This window comes from Erigeron canadensis, chromosome 6 (assembly GCF_010389155.1).
Source record: "Erigeron canadensis isolate Cc75 chromosome 6, C_canadensis_v1, whole genome shotgun sequence".
Lineage (NCBI taxonomy): Eukaryota > Viridiplantae > Streptophyta > Magnoliopsida > Asterales > Asteraceae > Erigeron > Erigeron canadensis.
This window is the reverse complement of record NC_057766.1, coordinates 36,463,385-36,483,604: the sequence shown is the minus strand read 5'-3', so window position 1 is coordinate 36,483,604 and position 20,220 is coordinate 36,463,385. Positions and strand designations below refer to the sequence as shown.

The 20,220-nt window shown below is 33.4% G+C and overlaps 2 protein-coding genes across 4 annotated transcripts; both read right to left on the bottom strand.

Moving 5' to 3' along the window:
* Positions 1–2,030: 2,030 nt before the first annotated feature.
* On the bottom strand, positions 2,031–6,538 carry LOC122602818 (cationic amino acid transporter 2, vacuolar-like). Its single transcript, XM_043775415.1, has 13 exons — positions 6,050–6,538; positions 5,399–5,600; positions 5,231–5,315; positions 4,964–5,104; positions 4,748–4,866; positions 4,400–4,669; positions 4,129–4,195; positions 3,829–3,987; positions 3,420–3,684; positions 3,234–3,342; positions 3,002–3,114; positions 2,796–2,871; positions 2,031–2,524 (listed from the first exon to the last, which is right to left on the bottom strand). The coding sequence occupies exons 1-13, from the start codon at positions 6,225–6,227 to the stop codon at positions 2,362–2,364; spliced, it is 1,947 nt and encodes a 648-aa protein (XP_043631350.1). The 5' UTR covers positions 6,228–6,538; the 3' UTR covers positions 2,031–2,361.
* A 5,948-nt stretch (positions 6,539–12,486) lies between these two features.
* LOC122602819 lies at positions 12,487–18,338 on the bottom strand. 3 transcript variants are annotated; one of them, XM_043775418.1, is made up of 7 exons: positions 18,160–18,338; positions 17,374–17,584; positions 15,158–15,250; positions 14,766–14,927; positions 14,363–14,454; positions 13,570–13,736; positions 12,487–13,456 (listed from the first exon to the last, which is right to left on the bottom strand). In XM_043775418.1, exons 3-7 carry the CDS (start codon positions 15,185–15,187, stop codon positions 13,446–13,448), a joined length of 462 nt encoding a protein of 153 aa, XP_043631353.1. In that variant the 5' UTR covers positions 15,188–15,250; positions 17,374–17,584; positions 18,160–18,338; the 3' UTR covers positions 12,487–13,445. The 3 variants fall into 3 exon arrangements, with proteins under 3 accessions (XP_043631353.1, XP_043631354.1, XP_043631351.1); XM_043775419.1 differs by having other exon boundaries at positions 12,487–13,541; positions 13,607–13,736; XM_043775416.1 differs by having other exon boundaries at positions 12,487–13,736.
* Between the last annotated feature and the right edge of the window lie 1,882 nt (positions 18,339–20,220).

Here is a 20,220-nt window from a genome sequence, read left to right as displayed (position 1 = left end):
TTTGTGAATATGAAAGCATGAATCTGGAGATGTTTCGTTTTGGGATTCTTTTGATACTGGTTTTGCTTATCTCTGCCGGAGTATGTTGAAGTGGTGCGTTGTGTTTCTTATATAATTCTTTTGTGCTTCACACTTGTAAAATGGTGTTTTTCTACCAATTCCTTTCACTATATTTCGTTTACTCGAGGGTTCCATCTGCTTTTCTACAAACATGCTGGGTGTTTCAAAACTAACCTTGTATGGGCCGGCATAGGTGCCTGCTCGGGTATTAGATTTGCTTCCTTTGTTGCAGGATCATGAACATCACCCATAGATCTAAAATATAAACAAAGAAGTGTTGGTGTAGTATTAAAGCATAAAGTATTACTTTCTTATGCTTGAGTTAAATCTGTAAGAACAAATGTTAACTACACATCTAATGTTTCAATTCCATGTCACGAGCTCCGGCCAATGTGGCCAACAAATCTATTTTAGTACACTCAAGCCTTTGTGTCCTCTCTTAATATAACGAGTTGACCCTTCGACTTTGCAAGTAAAACTAAGCAAGGTAAAGGAACATATATATAGATGAGAGTCATGAGACAAAATATATATGAACTTACATCCAACAATAATATTTAGAGTAAACGTGATCAATGACTACCTGGGAATTAGCAAGTTATGATCGTGTACATTTGCAACTATTATCGACATCTTTTCTCAAGTAAGTTTTGGGTAAAGGTTACCGCGATGACTTATATATATAAGTATATATATAACTACAAAAGATAGAGTTCTTAACAACTAATATGACTGGGTATCATATTAGCTCATATATGTGTAGCTCAAATATGTGACATGCCACGTATATGTTGAACCAGCTAATACTAACAAACAAATTTATGAAAGTATAGCTACATACTATATAGCCCAATACAACTTCAACAAAGGTGTAATCATCCACATGTTATAATAGCCCAACTGGATTGTACAAATTAAAGAAATCGAAGTCGAATCATTTGCATCATGTACAATTCAACTTTCCATAATCTTTTAACGATCTGCTCCTTGATGCTGTGGGCTTTTGTACGGTTTGTATATATTAAGCAAGCTATAATTCATGGTGGAATTTAACAGTTCAAGTTAATGTTTCACCGTGAGCAATATAAACCTCTTGTATCATTGGTGTTCAGTGTGTGTGTTCCACATATCTATATACATTGTACAAACATCCGAATTTGTAACGACATTAGTAGGGATTACATTGTCAATTTGTCATATGCTCACAAAGAATAGCTTGAAGCAAGGCAAACTGCTACATTGTACTACATAGTACAACTCAAAAGACAACATACGAGTAATATCCAAGTTCAGAATTCAAAAGTCACTAATTAGAAACAATACTACTCCACAAATCGTAATATAAATTAATAAATACTTGGCAAGCATTGGCAATCAACACTACATTACATTACAATGGGTAATATAACATAATGTTAACCCAGATTTATTATTATAAAATGTTAACAGAGAAACAAAGTCCACCGAAATTACATTAAAGATCATTACTTCGAACCTAATAAACCTTCATTATCTTGTGTCAAAGTTCGTAAGATGAAGACATCATAGTAAACAGGTGTACTAGACGGGACCAAGCTACGATACAGTACATATATTGTAACTCCGGCCAGCTTCGACATTAAAGAACCAAAATCCATTAATTACTATTACTATTATTATTCTCCGATGATTGAAACTAATTTTCAAGATTCTAATCTTTTTATAACCAAAAATTTCTTGAAGAATACGTTCTCTACTATCTGTTTAATTTTTTCCTAAAGATTTTCTTGGGCAATAATTTTTATTATTTGGTTGATTTCATGGTAAGAAATCGTAACCAAAAATTACTAAGCCATGCAAATAATGACGGGATTTCCAAAAAACTGTAATTTGTTTACCTTTCTACTCTGTTACAACGCTTTTGTAACAAAATCAACCATAAAAACCACTACAAATACAAAATTAAAAAAAAATAAATTAATAATAATATGTTGATTGGCAAGATAATACATTTCATTGATACAATTCATTTAGTAACTTCCAATGATAATTTAAACAAAATCAATAATTCGATAAACAGACATCTCGGAAACATTGAAAAGCAAGATTATACATTTCATTCTGGAATTCCCGACCAGAAATTCCACAGCCTAATTATAATAGGTACAGATATTATGTATATACGTACATATATTTACATCAGATGAGCATGACTTTTCATCATTAACTGCGGCACATATCATACAAGTAGCGTATAGAACAAGGTACCAATGTGAATGCGCAACAAACAATCTAAGTTTGATCTTATATTCTGACTCTGGTCTACTGAGAAGGCAATGATTCCGCACTGCTCTGGTAAATTTCATCCACATGAGATGCAGGCACATAAACTGCATGTTGTAGTGAGCTGTGGTGACGCCCATAGATCACATATACAAACACTCCTATCAGCAGCCATACTGATACTCGCATCCATGTATCCGCCCTAAGGTTTTCCACACAAAATTCATCATGAAACGAAGATCGATATTTGTTATGTTGTCATTATTCATTAACATACTGACCCGTTCTTTTCTCTAAGCAGACTTATGGATGGTTTGAATACAGGTTTTTAAAGTAACTATGTGGTATTGCATAATATGAATCAGATAATCATGCCTAGCCAAGTATTTGATTTTAAAAGTCAAACGTGCAGACTACAAAGTAAACTTGACTCGGTAGGATGATATATCCTGATACTCGATAAAAACACTCACCCAAGGTTTAGCAGCAAATAAGTATTGATGAGGATAGAAAGGATAGGTAGGAGAGGAACAAACGGGCATATGAAACCTGAAAATAACAAATACTTTCTCTTAATTCTCAGTGTTTGACCTTTCCTTAAAAGTCAACTTTTCCAGGAATAAAACTCAAGGTAAATTATCAGATCAAATTTAAAAAAGATTCAGAACAGAAATATTACCGCCTGCATGCCCAAAGTTATGTCTCGCATCATCCTGCTCTATAATGCTAAGCACACCTAGACCAAACAGTAGAAGAACGCCACCAATTCCACATAGTGTCAACCGAAAATAACTGTTCATAAAAGGAACACAAGCAACATAATCAATAAACATCATATGTCTTCACCATGACAAACTGAAACCAGTCTCCAAATTTAGATCGCATGGCATAGAAACAGGAAAGCAACCAACCTAGGAATACCAAGATTTGAGGCTGAATATGTAAGAATTAGTGCTCCAGCACAAGTAAGCATTATAGTCCACCCTGCTATGTTTCTTCTATGTTTCTCATTAAATATGGCTGCATATAACACAGAACTTTAATATTTTCTAGTTGGAGATCATGTGCACGAAATCTATGGAAGCTGGACTACAAACCTTGAGCTGCTACTTTAGCAATTAGAGGATATTCGGCTGATGCCTCTCCTAAAAGTTTGTTTTTCTCCCCAGAAACGCCAGTTTGTCCCTTGCTGATCTCAACATCAATTTCTTCGGTAGTAATAGTATTAGAATAACGCAAAGAAACCGAATCTATTGCTGCTTGAAGTGAAGATGGAAGTGGGACCTCATCCGGAGGGACATACCGAAGTATCAGCACTGAAATTGCAACCATGGTGAATGCAAGAAGCGTACCCACACTGACCTGCAATACAAAGAAAAAACTATTGTAGCTGAGTGTGCACCACTTACCAACCCAATTGGGTTTGTTGTTCATTGTGTAATATTTCTTCTAGTTATGGGAATGACAGAAGACATAAAAGTGTCTCGTCAAAAAGAAGCCACGTACCATCCCTGCCAACTGCTCGACATCCATGGCAAATGCCAGGGTTGCAGCAATCACACCAGTCAGAATTGTGCTCTTAACAGGAACTTGGGTGCGTTTATTTACTTCTGAAAAAAATGATGGGAGCAAACCATCTCTAGCCATTGCCATCAGGATTCGTGGCTTCAAGACAGAAAATCTCAGTGAGTACGGAAACAAAAATGTATTGCCTAATATATTAGTTATGAGTGACGAGGAATATAAAATTCTATGTTTAGAGTTTAGATATTTAACTAGTAATTCATAATTTAGAAAAATCTTCACCTGAGGCAAAAGTGAACCCATCAATGTTGAGCAGAGTGCAGTTACAGCTCCAATAGTTACAATATACCTGTGAAGTAACAGAAGATTGTTCTATAACCGATGGGGAAAAAACATAATCTAATGACATGTCTCTAAAACAATACTCAAATGTTTCTCAGCCTTTAGAAATAACTATTACCATTATTAACATTACTTGAAGTTTTGTTTTTAAACAACTAGTATAACTTTAAATAAGACACAAAATATATTTAGGTGAAAGAGAATTACTTACGCCGCCCATTGGATACCATTACTAGCAAATGCGGAAGAGATAGGGGTGTCGGGATCCATTGCATAATAAGGTACTAGACCAACGATGACAGCAGAAACCAACATGTATAACATGCAGCAAATGGATAGTGCAGCTCCAATACCCAAAGGCAAATCCCTTTGAGGATTCTTTACTTCTTCTGCCGTACTGGCAACTGAATCAAACCCTATGTATGAAAAAAAGACTGTGGAAGCCCCAGCAAGCATCCCATCTACTCCAAATGGGAAGTATCTATCACACAACAAATAACTAATAAAGAAAATGACGTCTATGATGAGTACGTAAGGGTTAAAAGGTAACTCCTATTACCCTTCAGAAAGTTTATAGCCAGTCCATCCGCTTTTGAAAGCGAGATATCCACCAGCTGTAATCACAAAAATCATGGCACATATGTTTGCAACTGTGACAACTGATTGTACAAAAGTACTCTGTCCCATAAAACAATCAAAATTTAGAAACAGTTCCAGCATGACTTTCAAAGAAAAAGAATAAATGAATATAACACTATGATGAGTTGATGAGTACCTCCTTGATTCCCACACATAATAGCCCGGTAACAATAAACACTAAAATGGCTGCACACGGGTCAACCACAATACCAAGCCCAGGAATAGTATGTCGAGACAGAAAAGCTGGAAGACTATCTGGGCCTCCAAAAAGCAATGCCTGAAGAAAATAACAATATTCAGTTTCAGTATGTTAATCAAGTGGAGAAATTAGACTCCTTGCACATTATTTTCAACATCAATATTGGCAAACACATGAGCTACATATAATGTAAGATGCATGCACCAGATTTGGGGAAATGCCACGAGCGACGGCGGATCCACCAATTGTATATTCCAGAATTAGAGCCCATCCGATTATCCAAGCAAGACTAAAAAATGGTATACATTAGCATCCAAAAAGAATTAAAGTCGAAAGTATAAATGTATTAAGACTTCAAAGAAACGAACCTACCCTTCACCAACACATATGTAAGAATAATGATAGGCACTTCCGGCTGAAGGGCAGCGACTTGCCAACTCAGCATAGCAAAAGGCAGAAAGAGCAGCTGCTATTCCAGCTATTAGGAAAGAAAAGGCCAGAGCAGGACCAGAATGCTCTCGAGCAACCGTACCCACAAGAATGTAAACACCAGCTCCTATAGTTGAGCCAACACCTGATTCGTTCCATAACCCGAATGTCAGATCAATGTTCCATAACCCAGACATCATCACTCAAGACTAACTAACAAAAAAAAAATTCTCTAGTTGCTTTTAATGAAAAGAAACCATGCTATAATCATAGAATACAATCAGAATCAAAGAAAAGACCAAAATTTTAATCTTTTCTTGATGAGGTCACCATCCTTATCCAGAAGTTATATATTACCATAAATAGTAAATACCAAACACATCATTAATCACAATAATAATTGTAACAGTAAGAGTAATAGTGACATTTGAGGCTGATTAAGTCAAACAAATCAAGATATATCCGATTTTAACCAACAAAACGAAGAAAGTTCAAAACTTTTTACAAAAAAAAAAAAAAAAAATCAAGCAAATAGTAAATTCTGTGTTTGAAGTTTTAGTATGCATACATATCTGGGACATACATATAATATACCTATGGCAATAAGATGAAGCACAGATAACTCTTTAGCCAATTGATGATGCCCTGAATCTGAAGACTTAGAATGTATAGAATCAACTCTTTTCCTTCTTACCAAACTTCTAAACCCTGATTTCATTATTCCACCATCCCCATTTCCATTCCCCTGTTTTGATTCCACAACATAACCCATCAATCAAATACCAACAATTGGCTCCAACAAAATCTGGGCTTTTTTTTTATATGTTTTGGGTCAAAGAATCTGCCAGCAAAAGAAATGGACGACAAACAGGAGATCTATTGTTATATTATATGTATAGATATAGATGTTTGTGTGTTTATAGATTCAAGAAAGATTCAATCCTTGTCCCTGGCATGGGATAGGATTGGCTGGCAGATTCTCAAGATCCCAAATACGTAATTATCAACCGATTCTTGGGGAGTTGTGTGTTTGATCAAAGTGCGATGTGTTATGCGTTTGTCTGGTTGGTTGCTTTTATTGCTCTGTTTTCGTATCTCTGTTTTTATTGGATGGGTCGGCCCCATTTGGGCGGTCCGAATTTCTCAATCCTTTTTTTTTTTTAAATGCATGCGGTATGTCATTTACTCGTAAGAAATGATCTGGCTTACATTGTTTTAATCGGGTAGAGCCCATATCTAAATCATGTGTTTTCTTATCCAAAAATGATGATAAGTTTTTTTATCCATTGGGATATATCATATATGTTGCTCAATCAAAATACTTTTCGGTCAATTTCATCCTATTTATTCACTTAGACAAAATTTCAAATTGAAAAAATTTTCAAAAAGAAAAAACATTTAATCACTAGGCTATCTTGATGTTAACTTAATACATTCTAAAAAAATTTTAGAACAATATGAATATATATATATGATGGGAAGAAAAAAATCTAATACTCTACAAGATTACTTCAACAATGCCTTGGAATGAAAAAGTTTTTGGTTGCTATTAAAGGATTTCACGTGAATAATCATAATAAAATGTGCTATTTCTTTAGTCATTTACCCGTCTACAATAAAATAATAATAATAATAATAATCTATACTTCCATACTATTTTATAAAACATTTTGTCTTTTTTTCAAATATCAAAAGATAATTTGAACTAGCTAAATTATCCTTATTTTTTATTCACTAATTTAAACATCTCTACCTAATATACCTATAATACTCTTAAATCTCAACCACTCATATTTTTCTCTCTCCTCAAATCTCAACCACTCATTTTTTTTTTCTCATCCATAAATCATTTAATGCTTCTAATTTATTCAAAATCATTTTTATCTCAAAAACCGTATATCGATAAATTATAAAAATTGTATGGATGTTCTTAAAATTTAATGTTCTTTCATTAGAGATGTCATTCGATATACTTTTGACGAATTTTAAATACGAGTACGGAGCTCGTACGGCTAAAGCATTTGGCTATTACACTCGATAACTTATCACCTCCTATGACCTATCACCCTCACCATCTCACCGCCACATTACGCCTGTACTATTGCTCGTAATAATAATACATTTTTATCATAACCTATACACAATTACACTATATAAATTCTTTAAAATTTAAGAAAACTTTATTAGTAAAGTTAAAAAATTAAAACAATTATGATTTCTAAACTTTTAGTAAATTGTATTCGACTTTAAAAAATCTTCATTCATATTTAGTTATTTACGTATATACTTCTATAAATGTATATGCAGTTTCGTTATCTTGGCGTGTTTCCCTTCTCATTACCTTGTATAATATGTGTAAGTGAGCTGATTATTTACGCACTTTAATGTTCGTTTCACACCTACAATTATTATGTGGTAACATAACAGTTTTCAATTTGGCACCTATGGTTCTGGAAGTTACAACTTAGGTGAGTGTTTATAGAAATTGGTCATATGGATAAAATATTCCTATTGATTTGTAATTACTCGTATACGGTAGTGTTCTTCGTAATTCATAGTTTGCTTTTGATTTTGAACCTTGTGGTATATAATAAAAAAAATTATGATGTGCTTGTTTTAAGATTTGCTTAAAGCAGCATGACTGGATCAGTGGTAAACACCCTTGTCTCTGGAGACAGAGATCATGGGTTCGATCCTCATCCCATGCAAAGGTTGGAGGGCATTTTCTACCATTTAGGTAGAAACTGGAAGCAGCATCTATACTTAGGTAGAGGTAAGGTCTGTCTACATCTTAATCTCCCCATACACCGTCGAGATATTGGGGCTCAAAACTCGCGGGAAGCGGCACTAAGCAGTTATTTTTTTTTAATTTTTTTTTTTAAGATTTGTTTGGTGACATTTGATATTTTTATGTTATCATGTGTCAAATATTACGAGTATTACTAGTCATATACGTTTAACTAATGATGTGACTAAAGGAAAACATACAAATCGATGCGGTAATTGATTGATTGAAGGAGGATAGTGACGATTATACTTTGTGTGGTTTTATTTCTTTATGTACAACTTTTGATCCATTAGATTTTGTACTACCATTGTATCAATATTGTAATATATAAACAACATATCTATATGGGAAGTGATAATTATACCATTTGATTTAATGTTTTTATCAAAAAAAAATGATTTGTACAGTCTATATTGTACGAGTATTTAATACTACAAAAAATATTTTATTTGTTCACAATTTTAGTTAGCGTAAACAAATTAAAATTTTTATCACACTAGCTTTTATGTGTATAAAAATATATATAACTAAATTTTTTTTACATTAAAAGGTATGTACAACTAAAAATTCACACTTTTTAGTGTGAACTTTCATAATTATTTTGTAAAACCCTATTTATCTATATGTGTATCATCATAAGGTTTTAACCATTTTGTTATAGACATCGGTAATTGTAGATCGTTCTCAATTTCTCATCCAAGTTCACTTATATGACTCAAACATTAGCTACGTTTTGCTCCCCATGACTAACCACTAGAGTAGTATTAGGACGATTGCATAACCCTGCCCACTATTTTGATCAATTATGATTTTTGTCTATGTGTTTTGAACCCGACCAAATTTTGGCCCCTATTAACTCCATTGTTGGTAAATGCAACTCATATGCCTTGTACTTTCCAGTGTTTCGTTATCATAGGTCTAATGGTTTGACACTTCTTCTCTCACCTCTTATTTTTTTCTATGTCATTATAATAACTATTATTATCGTTAATATAAAATGACTACTACATGTGCAATTGTCATCATATAAATCGTCCACAAATTGTATTATTTGCATATTCCATTTAGCCGAGATCCAATGAAAATTTTCGCGTAAAGCTTCTGATCTTTGATATCAAAAATTTTAAATTATGATATGTTTTTTTTATATAGATAATATTAAAATAGCTTACTTTCAAGTCCATCCCTTTTAAAAAGATGACCTTAAATTCTATGTATCCTTTTGTACCCATTATACCTATGATATACATTCATTAAAATTTTCATATATTTTTATCTACGTGTAGTTTTCTTTTTTTTTTTTAATTTTACCTTTTTACTCCGTAGTAAATAAAAATAAATAAGGCCAAAATGGAAACTTGGAAAACTACAGGGTCAGAATCTGGAGTTTTGAAATAGATAATGGTCCAACACAAGACAAAAGAAAGTGGGGCCGGAATCTTGGTCTAGGACACGCTTTCTCCTATCCTTGCGTCGTCATCAATCTAAGATACGAGTATAATATTAAGTGGTTCTTACAAAATCTAGCACCTAAAGAAAGCTTATTCTTTAATCATAAATTTCCGTTATTTAAGTGTATACATAGTATGCTTTAACATATAAATAAAGAAAATGATAATGAAAGTCATAAGGGTTCTCATTAACAACTTATTACATGTATAAAAAATAGTACTTTATATATCAATCAAATTAATTAATACTGACAGCCTTAAAGACTGTAAAAGTTAATTTTTACAAGAAAAGACCACTTTGTCCCGAGAATCACATTGAATTTTTATCGTATTCTCTCGTAAAAATTTTTATGTCATAAAATATTTCACCTATAATATTTATAATATAATAGCGATTTATGTTTAAGTGCATTTATATATATATATATATATAATATATGAAGTTTATGTTCTGATAAATGATGATGGTTCATTTTCAATGATGATTTTATGTTTGTTTTGAGATTATGGGTAACATTTATATAGAGTGACGGTGGATGCTTTCTATTTAAAAACTAAAAAGATATATGTAATTGACGCCATGTATGTATACAGTATACCAGTATATGTTTTGTGGCCAACCTCCATTATATGAGCTATTGGCCTATTGTCAAAGTTTGTCAATTATATGGCAACTTCAAAGTTTCCATCAAATCCAATAAGTTCTAGAAAATGATGGAAAAGAAAAGTGTTTACGTTATACTGCCTTTGTTTATATTTTAAGTCGGATAATCTTTTTACTTCTATATGCATGTAAACGCATCGATAAATAATAGCGATGATTGGTTGCTTCAAAATCAATGTATGAAAAGAAATTATAAATTCAGACATTCAAACATTCAAGTCGGGACAAAACATCAGAGAAATCTCACCGTATAATAATGAAGTTTTACACGTACTATATTGATCATGAACCGTTACAAATTAATATTCAATTTGGAAAGAAAACAACCATACCTGGCATCTCTCAAGATCGAACACAAGATATTTTAAAGTAAATCTTATAAAGACCAAATGACAATCTTTTTGTTCTTAACTTTTCATTAAAACATATTTCTATTTGACATAATATAGTAAGCCAATTAAGCTTATTTTTCTGAAAAATGATGTTTATTAATATTAAAATGTCTAGGTTGGTTTGTCTTTGCTTGCCAACATCAACATCGACGGGTATGAGTTGCTTTCCAAACTTAACTTTCTATATACTATCATTCGTCATTAGAAAAATGTTTAGATTTGTGTGTTTATGCTATTTTGGTCATTGGATTAATATACATATAATAAATGTATATTCCTTATCTCATCAGTTTAATTTGAACTTTCAAGTAATTATCCATATTAATGTTGATACTAATACTAATATATAATATTTGGTTATGCTTTTGTAATTTAAAATTTTAAGAATTAAATAATTACTTTATATCCTTTGATTTAACAATTATCAATGAGATAAGTTCACTAACTTGTAATAGATAACAATAAATTTATAATCTTTTTAATATTCAAATATAAAGTTAGAGACTCTACATATAGCACTAGTGACCAACGGAGCATAAGCAGAACCACCTTAGAATCAGGATGGTCCCAATCCTATCCTCAAATTAACCCAATAACTATCGAATTTCTACATATGTGTCATATATGAGAGTCTAACTGTGTAACTATAGAAGATGAAATGTTTTAAAGATTTCATCCAATATCTTTTACAAACTAATATTGGATATCATTGTATGACAAAATGTTTTCATTTTCTTTTGACAATCCATTCAAGTATATGTCACCGTTAATGTTTGGCGTTTTGTGAGAAAATTTTCTGAAATGACCCTAGTGAAAAAAAACACTGGATCCGTCACTATATCAGAGACGGTGTAGCCGGCCTATGTCACCCTTAACCAAGTCGTTCTCTATATCAATTATCAAAATTATTTGCCTCTAGAGTTCTGATCATAGTATATTAGGTGACCTAATATTAACTGTGTAAGTATAGAAGATGAAATGCTTTAAAGATTTCCCAATATCTTTTACAAACTAATATTGGATATCATTGTATGACAAAATGTTTTCATTTTCTTTTGACAATCCATTCAAGTATATGTTACCGTTAATGTTTGGCGTTCTTTGTGAGAAAATTTTCTGAAATGACCTTAGTGGAAAAAAAACTGGATCTGCCACTATATCAGAGGCGGTATAGCCGGCCCATGTCACCCTTAACCAAGTCGTTCTCTATATCAATTATCAAAATTATTTGCTTCTAGAGTTCTGATCATAGTGTATTAACTGACATATTGTTTTATTAACAATATAGTTACAGTTTAGACAACTCATTTTACGTCATGTAGGCAATTTATATTTTATACACCATTGAAGTTTTAGCTTTATAAGAGATTCATAATGTTACTGTAATGTCTATTTTGAATATTACTTTAATGTTACAAAGACGCTTATATTTGGTCAACTTTGTATTGGAGTGCCTTCATGGTCAAAGACAGCCATGAATTCCAAAATGTGATCAACTTTGATACAAGGGCTAACGGTTCCTTGTTGATGCATCTAAACAACTAATCAAAATAGTTGCTTCTGACAATGTCAAAGTTTGACTTTTTAATTATCCATGAAACAAGGCTTGTTTTTGTTTACGGGTTTCAACAATTAACAACATAAAATATATATATAAAAATCTAGCAAATTTTGAATCTTAAAAGGCACTAAATTTGACCCTGTAAAGTCGAAATAAATTCTCAAAGGCAGAAAGATAATCAAATTCAGTATCAAGTTATCAATCCACTGTAAAATAAAATGGTAATCTATCTTTTTACCATTTTACACAAAATATATTTGCATGAAAGGTAGTCCATGAAAGAAACAAAAACATGATAGCTTAGAACAAGGCCTACAAAATTGACTAGAAACTATACAAATATACTATTAAAATCGGTCACTAATGATATTGATCATATTTTTGCTAGTGAATTGGGGCAAGAAAAACCATTAACTCTGTGATATTTGTATTCTAATGTCATCGACATAGTTAACTCCTAGTTTACGCATTTACTTCACTTGTATGTCTACCAGTTGAGAAACCCTAGCCTGTTATTTCTTTGTTCAATGTACTCTCTGTAGAATCTGAACTACTTCCATCTAGATCGTCATCTGAACTACCTTCTGGAACGAGTTTGATTCTATTGGCATTATTGATGAGCCAATCAGAGAATTCAGAAGAAGATGCCAGTTCAGTAACTGCTTGTCTGGTTGACTCTTCGGTGAATTCCTCCCATTCTTCCTCTGAAAACTTCTTCCTGTTTGGAGTCTTGTGAAATGTAGAGTAAACATCGCATCGCCTTCCAACTGACCCTGTATTGGTTGATGGGGAGAACATGCCTTCAAATACTAACATAAGAAAAAATGACTAAGTAGAGATAGCAAAATGAATTGGTTGGAGATGTTGGGTAACGGGCCAAAACATGTGCTAACTTCGGTGCAAGTCGGACTGACCTGTAACACTTGAGTCTAACCTTTTTCCAAGTATGGTGGCATGTCATATGATTACAAAAGATATATAATTTCGTGATAAAAATTTATCAACAAGATTATATAGGAGGTTTTACGCATCAAGAAAACACTTTGGGCAACTGTCGATCCATTTGAGCCGTTTACTTTGAATTTGCACATTTGACCAGTAGTGACAAAACATACCTTGAACTCTTGAAGCAAGTCATGAGTCATCTACAAGTATACCGCCATATAGGTCGATAGTGCCATCTCAATTAAAGAGTGTGTTCAAATGTACTACTTTTTGTATAGCATGCACCTATATTACAGAACGTAAGGATATGTACCTTTAACAGGGGAGTTGAACCATCTGAAAGAATTTACCAGTCGACTATAAGGACTTCTCAAAGGGCTATTCATTTTTGACTTGCTAAGGAATTCAGCATGTCCCTGCTTTGGGCTTGTCTGTTTACTCCTAGCCCGAAGATTATGCATTCCAATATATGATAGATCCCTGCATGTAATCATCATAGTAAGCGATATATTTGTAATGACATAAAACTCTGGATTGTACCATACCAGTATGCTCTAAAACCTCAACGTTCCACTCAATGGACAATAATCTACTTTTTACTTGTATTTGTAATACTTATAATTAAGGAAATGATTTTTCATATTATATTCAAGCATTTACACTCGAGTTTGAGCTATGATATAGCATTATCGAGCTGCTCGAGCTGACAAGTTACATCATGAAGGCTCGTCAAGCTTAGCATAAAAATTTCGAGATGAGTTCGAGTCATATTTGAATTTGAATTCGAATCAACTCAGATTGCAACCATATGCAATCTCAACTCCGCAAAGCCAGTATTTGAACCATAACAAGTTACTATAATTTGGGGGACCTACTTTTTCTTCTTTAACACAAGGCAAATTTGATTTATCGTTTTCATCTTATGGAACCCATCTTCATCTCTCCACATACGAAAACATTCACAAGTTCACTGATAAACAATACCCTCAAAATAGAAACTTTAAGGAAACGTATTTTTGAATATGAAAGTACCCAAATCAGATTATCGTGATACAATGTTATCACTTGAATCAATTTAAGAAGAAAGAGAGCAGTGTGGGACTTACTGATGGTGGCGCCATTTCATGTAAGAGATCACATAATATATTGCCAAACAAGACCCCACTGCCACCATTGCCAGAAGGTTGTCCTTGGTACTCTGGAAAAGAGATGGAAACATTAGAAAGTTGGTGCATAGGTTAAAAGGAAAAAAATACAGCACAAAGTGTAATAAAATACGAGTATATAGTTGGAGCTCTAAACAAGCAGCCGAACACTAAAAGAAAAAAGACAATATATATATAAGCTCATCCATACTAAAAGAAATTCTATAATAAAAGTGTTAATTTATTAATTATTATGAATTTGTGATCTTTAATTTCCATTAGATGAATAACTAAGCGAGCTTAAATGAGCTAACCTATGCATTACCATCTTTGGATATAAGTAATTAATGCACATAAAACCTACCAGGAAAATGCATGTGACTGCTACAACAAGCATGGACCATTTGACAAATTGTGCTACACCAACATTAACTTCATCATCTTCTGAAATAGCATATCTTCGAACCAGCCAATATCCAAGAGCAGCTCCCAAGAGGATGATTCCAAGCACAACAAAATGATAAACCTGCAAGATTGAAATATAATATACATAGTCAATTTCTCATGGATAATATAGGTCATAGGGAGCAAATCAATTGACCAACTTTTACTCACTATCCAAGTTCGCTGTATTACTTTGTTGATATAAACTTATCATAAGATGTGTTAGCACAAAATAAATGATGCAGCTTAACTGTAAAAACCAGATTTTTGCACCACAAAAGTAACCAATAATGTGAAAAAGGAAGGACTTACCAAGTTGCGAACTTCTGGACTTATCCCCATGTTTAAGAGAACGAAATCCAGACATTCAGAGAGGTTGCGTAATACAAAAGATCATGCTCCAATCTGACAAATTATACAAGACAAGTTACAAATGCATATAATATATATAACACAATATTTGTGATTGAAAGATCCATAGAAATTACAAGTAATAATTGTTATAAATACCCAAAGTTGCACAAAGAAGTCAAAGGTTCCAATGCCGGGATGAAAAGTTTTTTTTTTCCACCGATTTCCAGATTTAGTAGTGAATCAGTTGTTTGAGTAATTTTAACGACTACACGTGTACCAATAGGTAAATATGACATTTTACATAAGCAATTAAGAAACTGCACATCGTAAGTCTAACACAAACGTTGACGTGCTATCTACTTTTATAAGCAAAACAATTAAAGTGTGTCTGGAAAAGAATCAGTATAGTTGGAATTATACATCATTTGCGAGTAATTTTTAAAAGCCACCATTATAGAATTATATCTCGAAAAAAATGTGTGTTATAAAAACTAAAAAGCAAAAGCAGGCAAACTGTAAGGGAGAAAACACTTCCTAATGAAGACAATATACAAAGATAAAAGGTATTTCTCCTACCAACGGGCAATAATTTCCTTGCCTGCTCAACAAAATAAGATAACATAGTTACAAAATAAATTCCTAGAAACCAGAGAGCCAAAGACGTGACATTGAAAACCGTCCAGGAGTTCGAGTGTGATGGTCCCCCGGAACCTGAATTGGAAGGGATTATTTCCCCACCCGACGGATTCACCATATTGGCTTCCCAAAAAGCCAGCCCGGGACGGGGTCAGTATAGAATGAAGGGACGGCCCTAATGTTGTGTTGGCAAAGCCAACTTCTTGGGTTTCGGGCAGAGAAAAGCGGACGTGGGGACTCCGCCCCTTAGGTCGCCAAACTACGACGAGAGTTTCGCCTTTTGAAGCGCCAGTCGCGTAGGGCGACCGGGCCAGGCCGAGTCAGAAAGGCTTTGAAGCTTAAGCGGAAATGAAAGGGTAGGGTGAGGGAAAAGAAAAGGGGGGAAGCAACTCAATTTAAGGCTTCGCTCCCAGATCGCTTCGTGAGCTCATTTAGTAGACAGCGAGTGTGCGCCCCTTTAGAGAAGAGATAGGGGCGAGTACTACACGAGCTCGTAAGTAAAGTACGGAACAAGCCTTGTCTACGAAGCAGAGCGACCTCGTCTTGCTTGCTTCTGGCGAAGCTTCTAGCACTGGATAATAGGCATGGCAGGAATACGACTTTTTAGGTCAGCCAGAAAGACAAGGGGAAATTTTGCACGCATAAGCGTTGAAATGAATTTGAACAAGCCTTTGGTCCCTAAAGTTCAATTAGATTAGGGAAAAGAACTCAGAGAATTGAGTATTTATCCATTTGATTTCTTTTTAATGCGACCATTTCGCGCGGTTCGGGGGGCACTTGAGTCGGCCGCCGGCGCCCGCGTCTTGACCCCTATCCAATTTTTGGGCCAATTCCCTCTTCGTACTACCAAAAAATGAGATTCTTGCCGAATCCGAGTTTGCTGCTCCAACCATTATCAAACTAATACCTATTCTGTTTAGTACCAACATAGGAGATAAAGTCTTGAAAAAGATTCTTTCCGGACGTGAGCCTCACCCAAGAGGGAAACTCCATTTTGTGCTCGATCTCTTCTGTCATGAATCATGGCTGGGTGAGTTGTCCCATTGCGAATGAACCTGGGTGAACTGAGATCACTGACCGGTAGCTGCTAACTCAATGGTAAGCTAGACTTTTCTACTCATTTTAGAGAGCTAATCTGACTTCTCAGTTCTCTAGGGATTACTTGAGCTTTCCCATCACTTCAGCATTCGGGGTCTTACCTTGGGGATAGACGATGGACCCGCCATTCGACAGGATGCAGCATTTTGAAAGAAAATTCCATCAAATCAGACGTGGAAGGTAGGTGGAAAGGGATGGCTATCATGCTTAGTTCTCAGTTACTAAAAGGACGAAGTAGATGAACAGACTCTGGAGTTGGGGCTCGTTCTCATTGATACTGAGGGAATTCTGTGATGGATGCTCGTTGATCAAACTGGGAGGGAACGTGTCACATTAGAGGTGAACGATCAGAGGTGTCCTCTAATCACTACGATGAATGACAAGTTTTTTCAAGACAAATAGTTTCCCAAATATCATGTAGGTGGAAGAGAAATGTGTACCTGATAGAGAAGCACGAGAACAACAGCTAAAACTGCTATAACTACAGAACTGGCATAGTAAAAAGGAACCCATTATACACGTTAGCATAATGTTGCAGCTTTAATCGAGATACACCAGATACAAGAACACGTCCACAAGAAAGAACATCTTTGGATCCTTGGTAAATCTGTGTTGGAGTCAAATATATAACTGGATTTTGCTCGTCTATTCCTGTGGTCACAAATTCAAAAAATAGTTCAGTATCTCCAATCTTTCATTCTCTCTACTAAAGAAAGCACCATTTTTTCAGATTGATTTATTGGCATCTAATTAACCAATTTCGGTCTCAAGTCTATAATTTAAAACAAGCCAGGTGACATAAAAATGTGATTGTTGGTTATAACTTTTTATTGTAACTAAATAGCAAATCACCCCGCCCATTGCCATCAAGATATACGCCATGTCGTTTTAAGGCATCTCATTTAATTCGTTTTGATCCTAAGCCGCGACAGATACGTACAACAAGCATGTCATCACTCATCACCAACGGAACCGAAAAATAATGATTGGAAAACAAAACAAAAAAAAAGCACCTAGATAAAACCCTATTAAACATGCAAGTAAAATACTGATATTTCAAAAGTTAAAGTGTCAAACTATATATATAATCAGCTACTACTAATTACTAATAAAAAAAAATTGTATCAACGATCAATCAACAACAACAACAACACACATCAAAATCAAAATAATATAGATACAGATACGTATATGTATATTAAGATTATGATGTGGGTGAGGGGTACCTATAAATGGAGGGAAAGAAGGGTGATGTTGAATGGCGGGATGGAAACAGAGTGAAGTCCAAAGGAAAGCATAGACGATACACAAGAGAAAAAATGTGGAAATAATATTATTAGAGGTGGAAGCAGCAGCCATTATTAATTAGTGCTGGTGGGGTTATCGGAATCTACTTACATGTACTTATAGGGTATGCATGCCCGCCGCGTACGACGGCGCGTTGCTTCTCTATTAAGCTTAGTTTTTTTAACTATTTATTTTGCCTTTTATTTTTGTTTGTTTTTTTAGACCTTTTACATTTTATTTTATTTATTTACTAGCTAATAACCCGGGTTCAACCCGGGCTTATTAATAAAAGTTTTGTAATATCAAATTACGTCGATTTCTAAGAACTATGAGATAGTTCAACCATACTCATAATCTCGAAATAGTATACCTTAAATTTCGAATATAAGAGCATGGTACCTGAGCAATGCGACGACGGTGGTGGGGAAGACGGTCTAGTGGTGTCGGTGATGGTACTATTGGTGGTGGTGGCGGTGTCAAGTGGTGTAGGTTTATGTAATTATGATAGTGAAATTTTTTTAGAAGATAAAGACTTAAAGTGTTGATTATTAAAATAAAGATTTAGAGCATAAATTAATTCATTAAGGGCAAATTTGGTTTTTCATAAAAACCTTTTCCATCATGGGTGTTTATTAAGGGTACTTTAGTAATTCCGTATGTAACTATCTCTAAAAATGAAGGGTGTGATAATATTTATAAATGAGTATAGATATAATTAGCTTATTAACTTGCATAATATATAGATAATTTAAAAATCTATCATGATTAAATTATTTAAATGATGAAAATTTAAAGGACCATGTATAAATTGTTAGAGTTTTCTAAAGAACATAAGAACTTAATTTTTTTTTTCTATAAAAAATGACATCATAAATAAAAAATAAAAATAAAATAAACTTAAAGAAGGAAAGTTTAGTATCATAAGTAAATTAAACAAAAAAAAATCTGAAAAAAATAAATTAAATAATTACATTTTAATTTACATTGGGCTTACGTTAGAAAAAGACATAAATTATAAATCAGTTAGAAAATAATTTAAACTTTAAATATAATGATGTCATAAATCAAAAAGATAAAAAAGATAAACTTGATTTAAATAAGTGTAATAGTGACAAGTAAACATTATTTAAAAAATAATGATGTCATAAGAATCTTATTTTATTTATATAAGAGATTTATCAACTACAACTTTAATAATTCACTCTATGTTAAAGACTTTATTAATCTATACTATATCTATACTACTTATTAAAGAAAATGCCCCCATGTTGGAAGTTATATGGGGGAAATGTCTAAAATGTCCTTCCATGTAATATTTTCATCTACCACCCTTAAGATATGTAATATTTTTACTTAACACTAAAATATTTTTACTTACACTACCCCTTAACATTAATGATTAAGTTATACTATCAATCCTTTATTTTTTAAAATATCCCCATTAATAATCTATATCAATCGACGTCTCATCTACCACAAATAGTCGCATCTACCACCACATCGTCGCCGCCACGACTACCGCCGCATTGTGCGGGTAACGTGCTATAATAACGAATATAACTCTCTCATGTTAAAAGTTACATGGAAAAATAACTAAAATACTTTTAACAAGTATATAACACTCTCAATCTTTTTTTCCTTTTACAATATCCACATTAACCATTTACGTCAATTACTTTTACATCTATCATTATCTAACATCACTAACACAGCCACTACCAATAACAGCCGCCCCCAACCCCACACCATAGCCGCCATAAAAACCGTTGGATTGCGCAGGTAAGGTGCTAATGGATCATCAATCTTATTGACATTTTTACATTCTTTTTACATTTAGAAAATATTTTGTATAACATAAATTTTAATTTTAATTTTTACTTTCTTTTCCTCATAATTTTGAATATCCCTACTACTTTATAAAGCATTTACTTTTCTAATTCGTTCAAAATATTTTATCTCAAAAACCATACATCGATGAATTATAAAAATTATATAGGTGT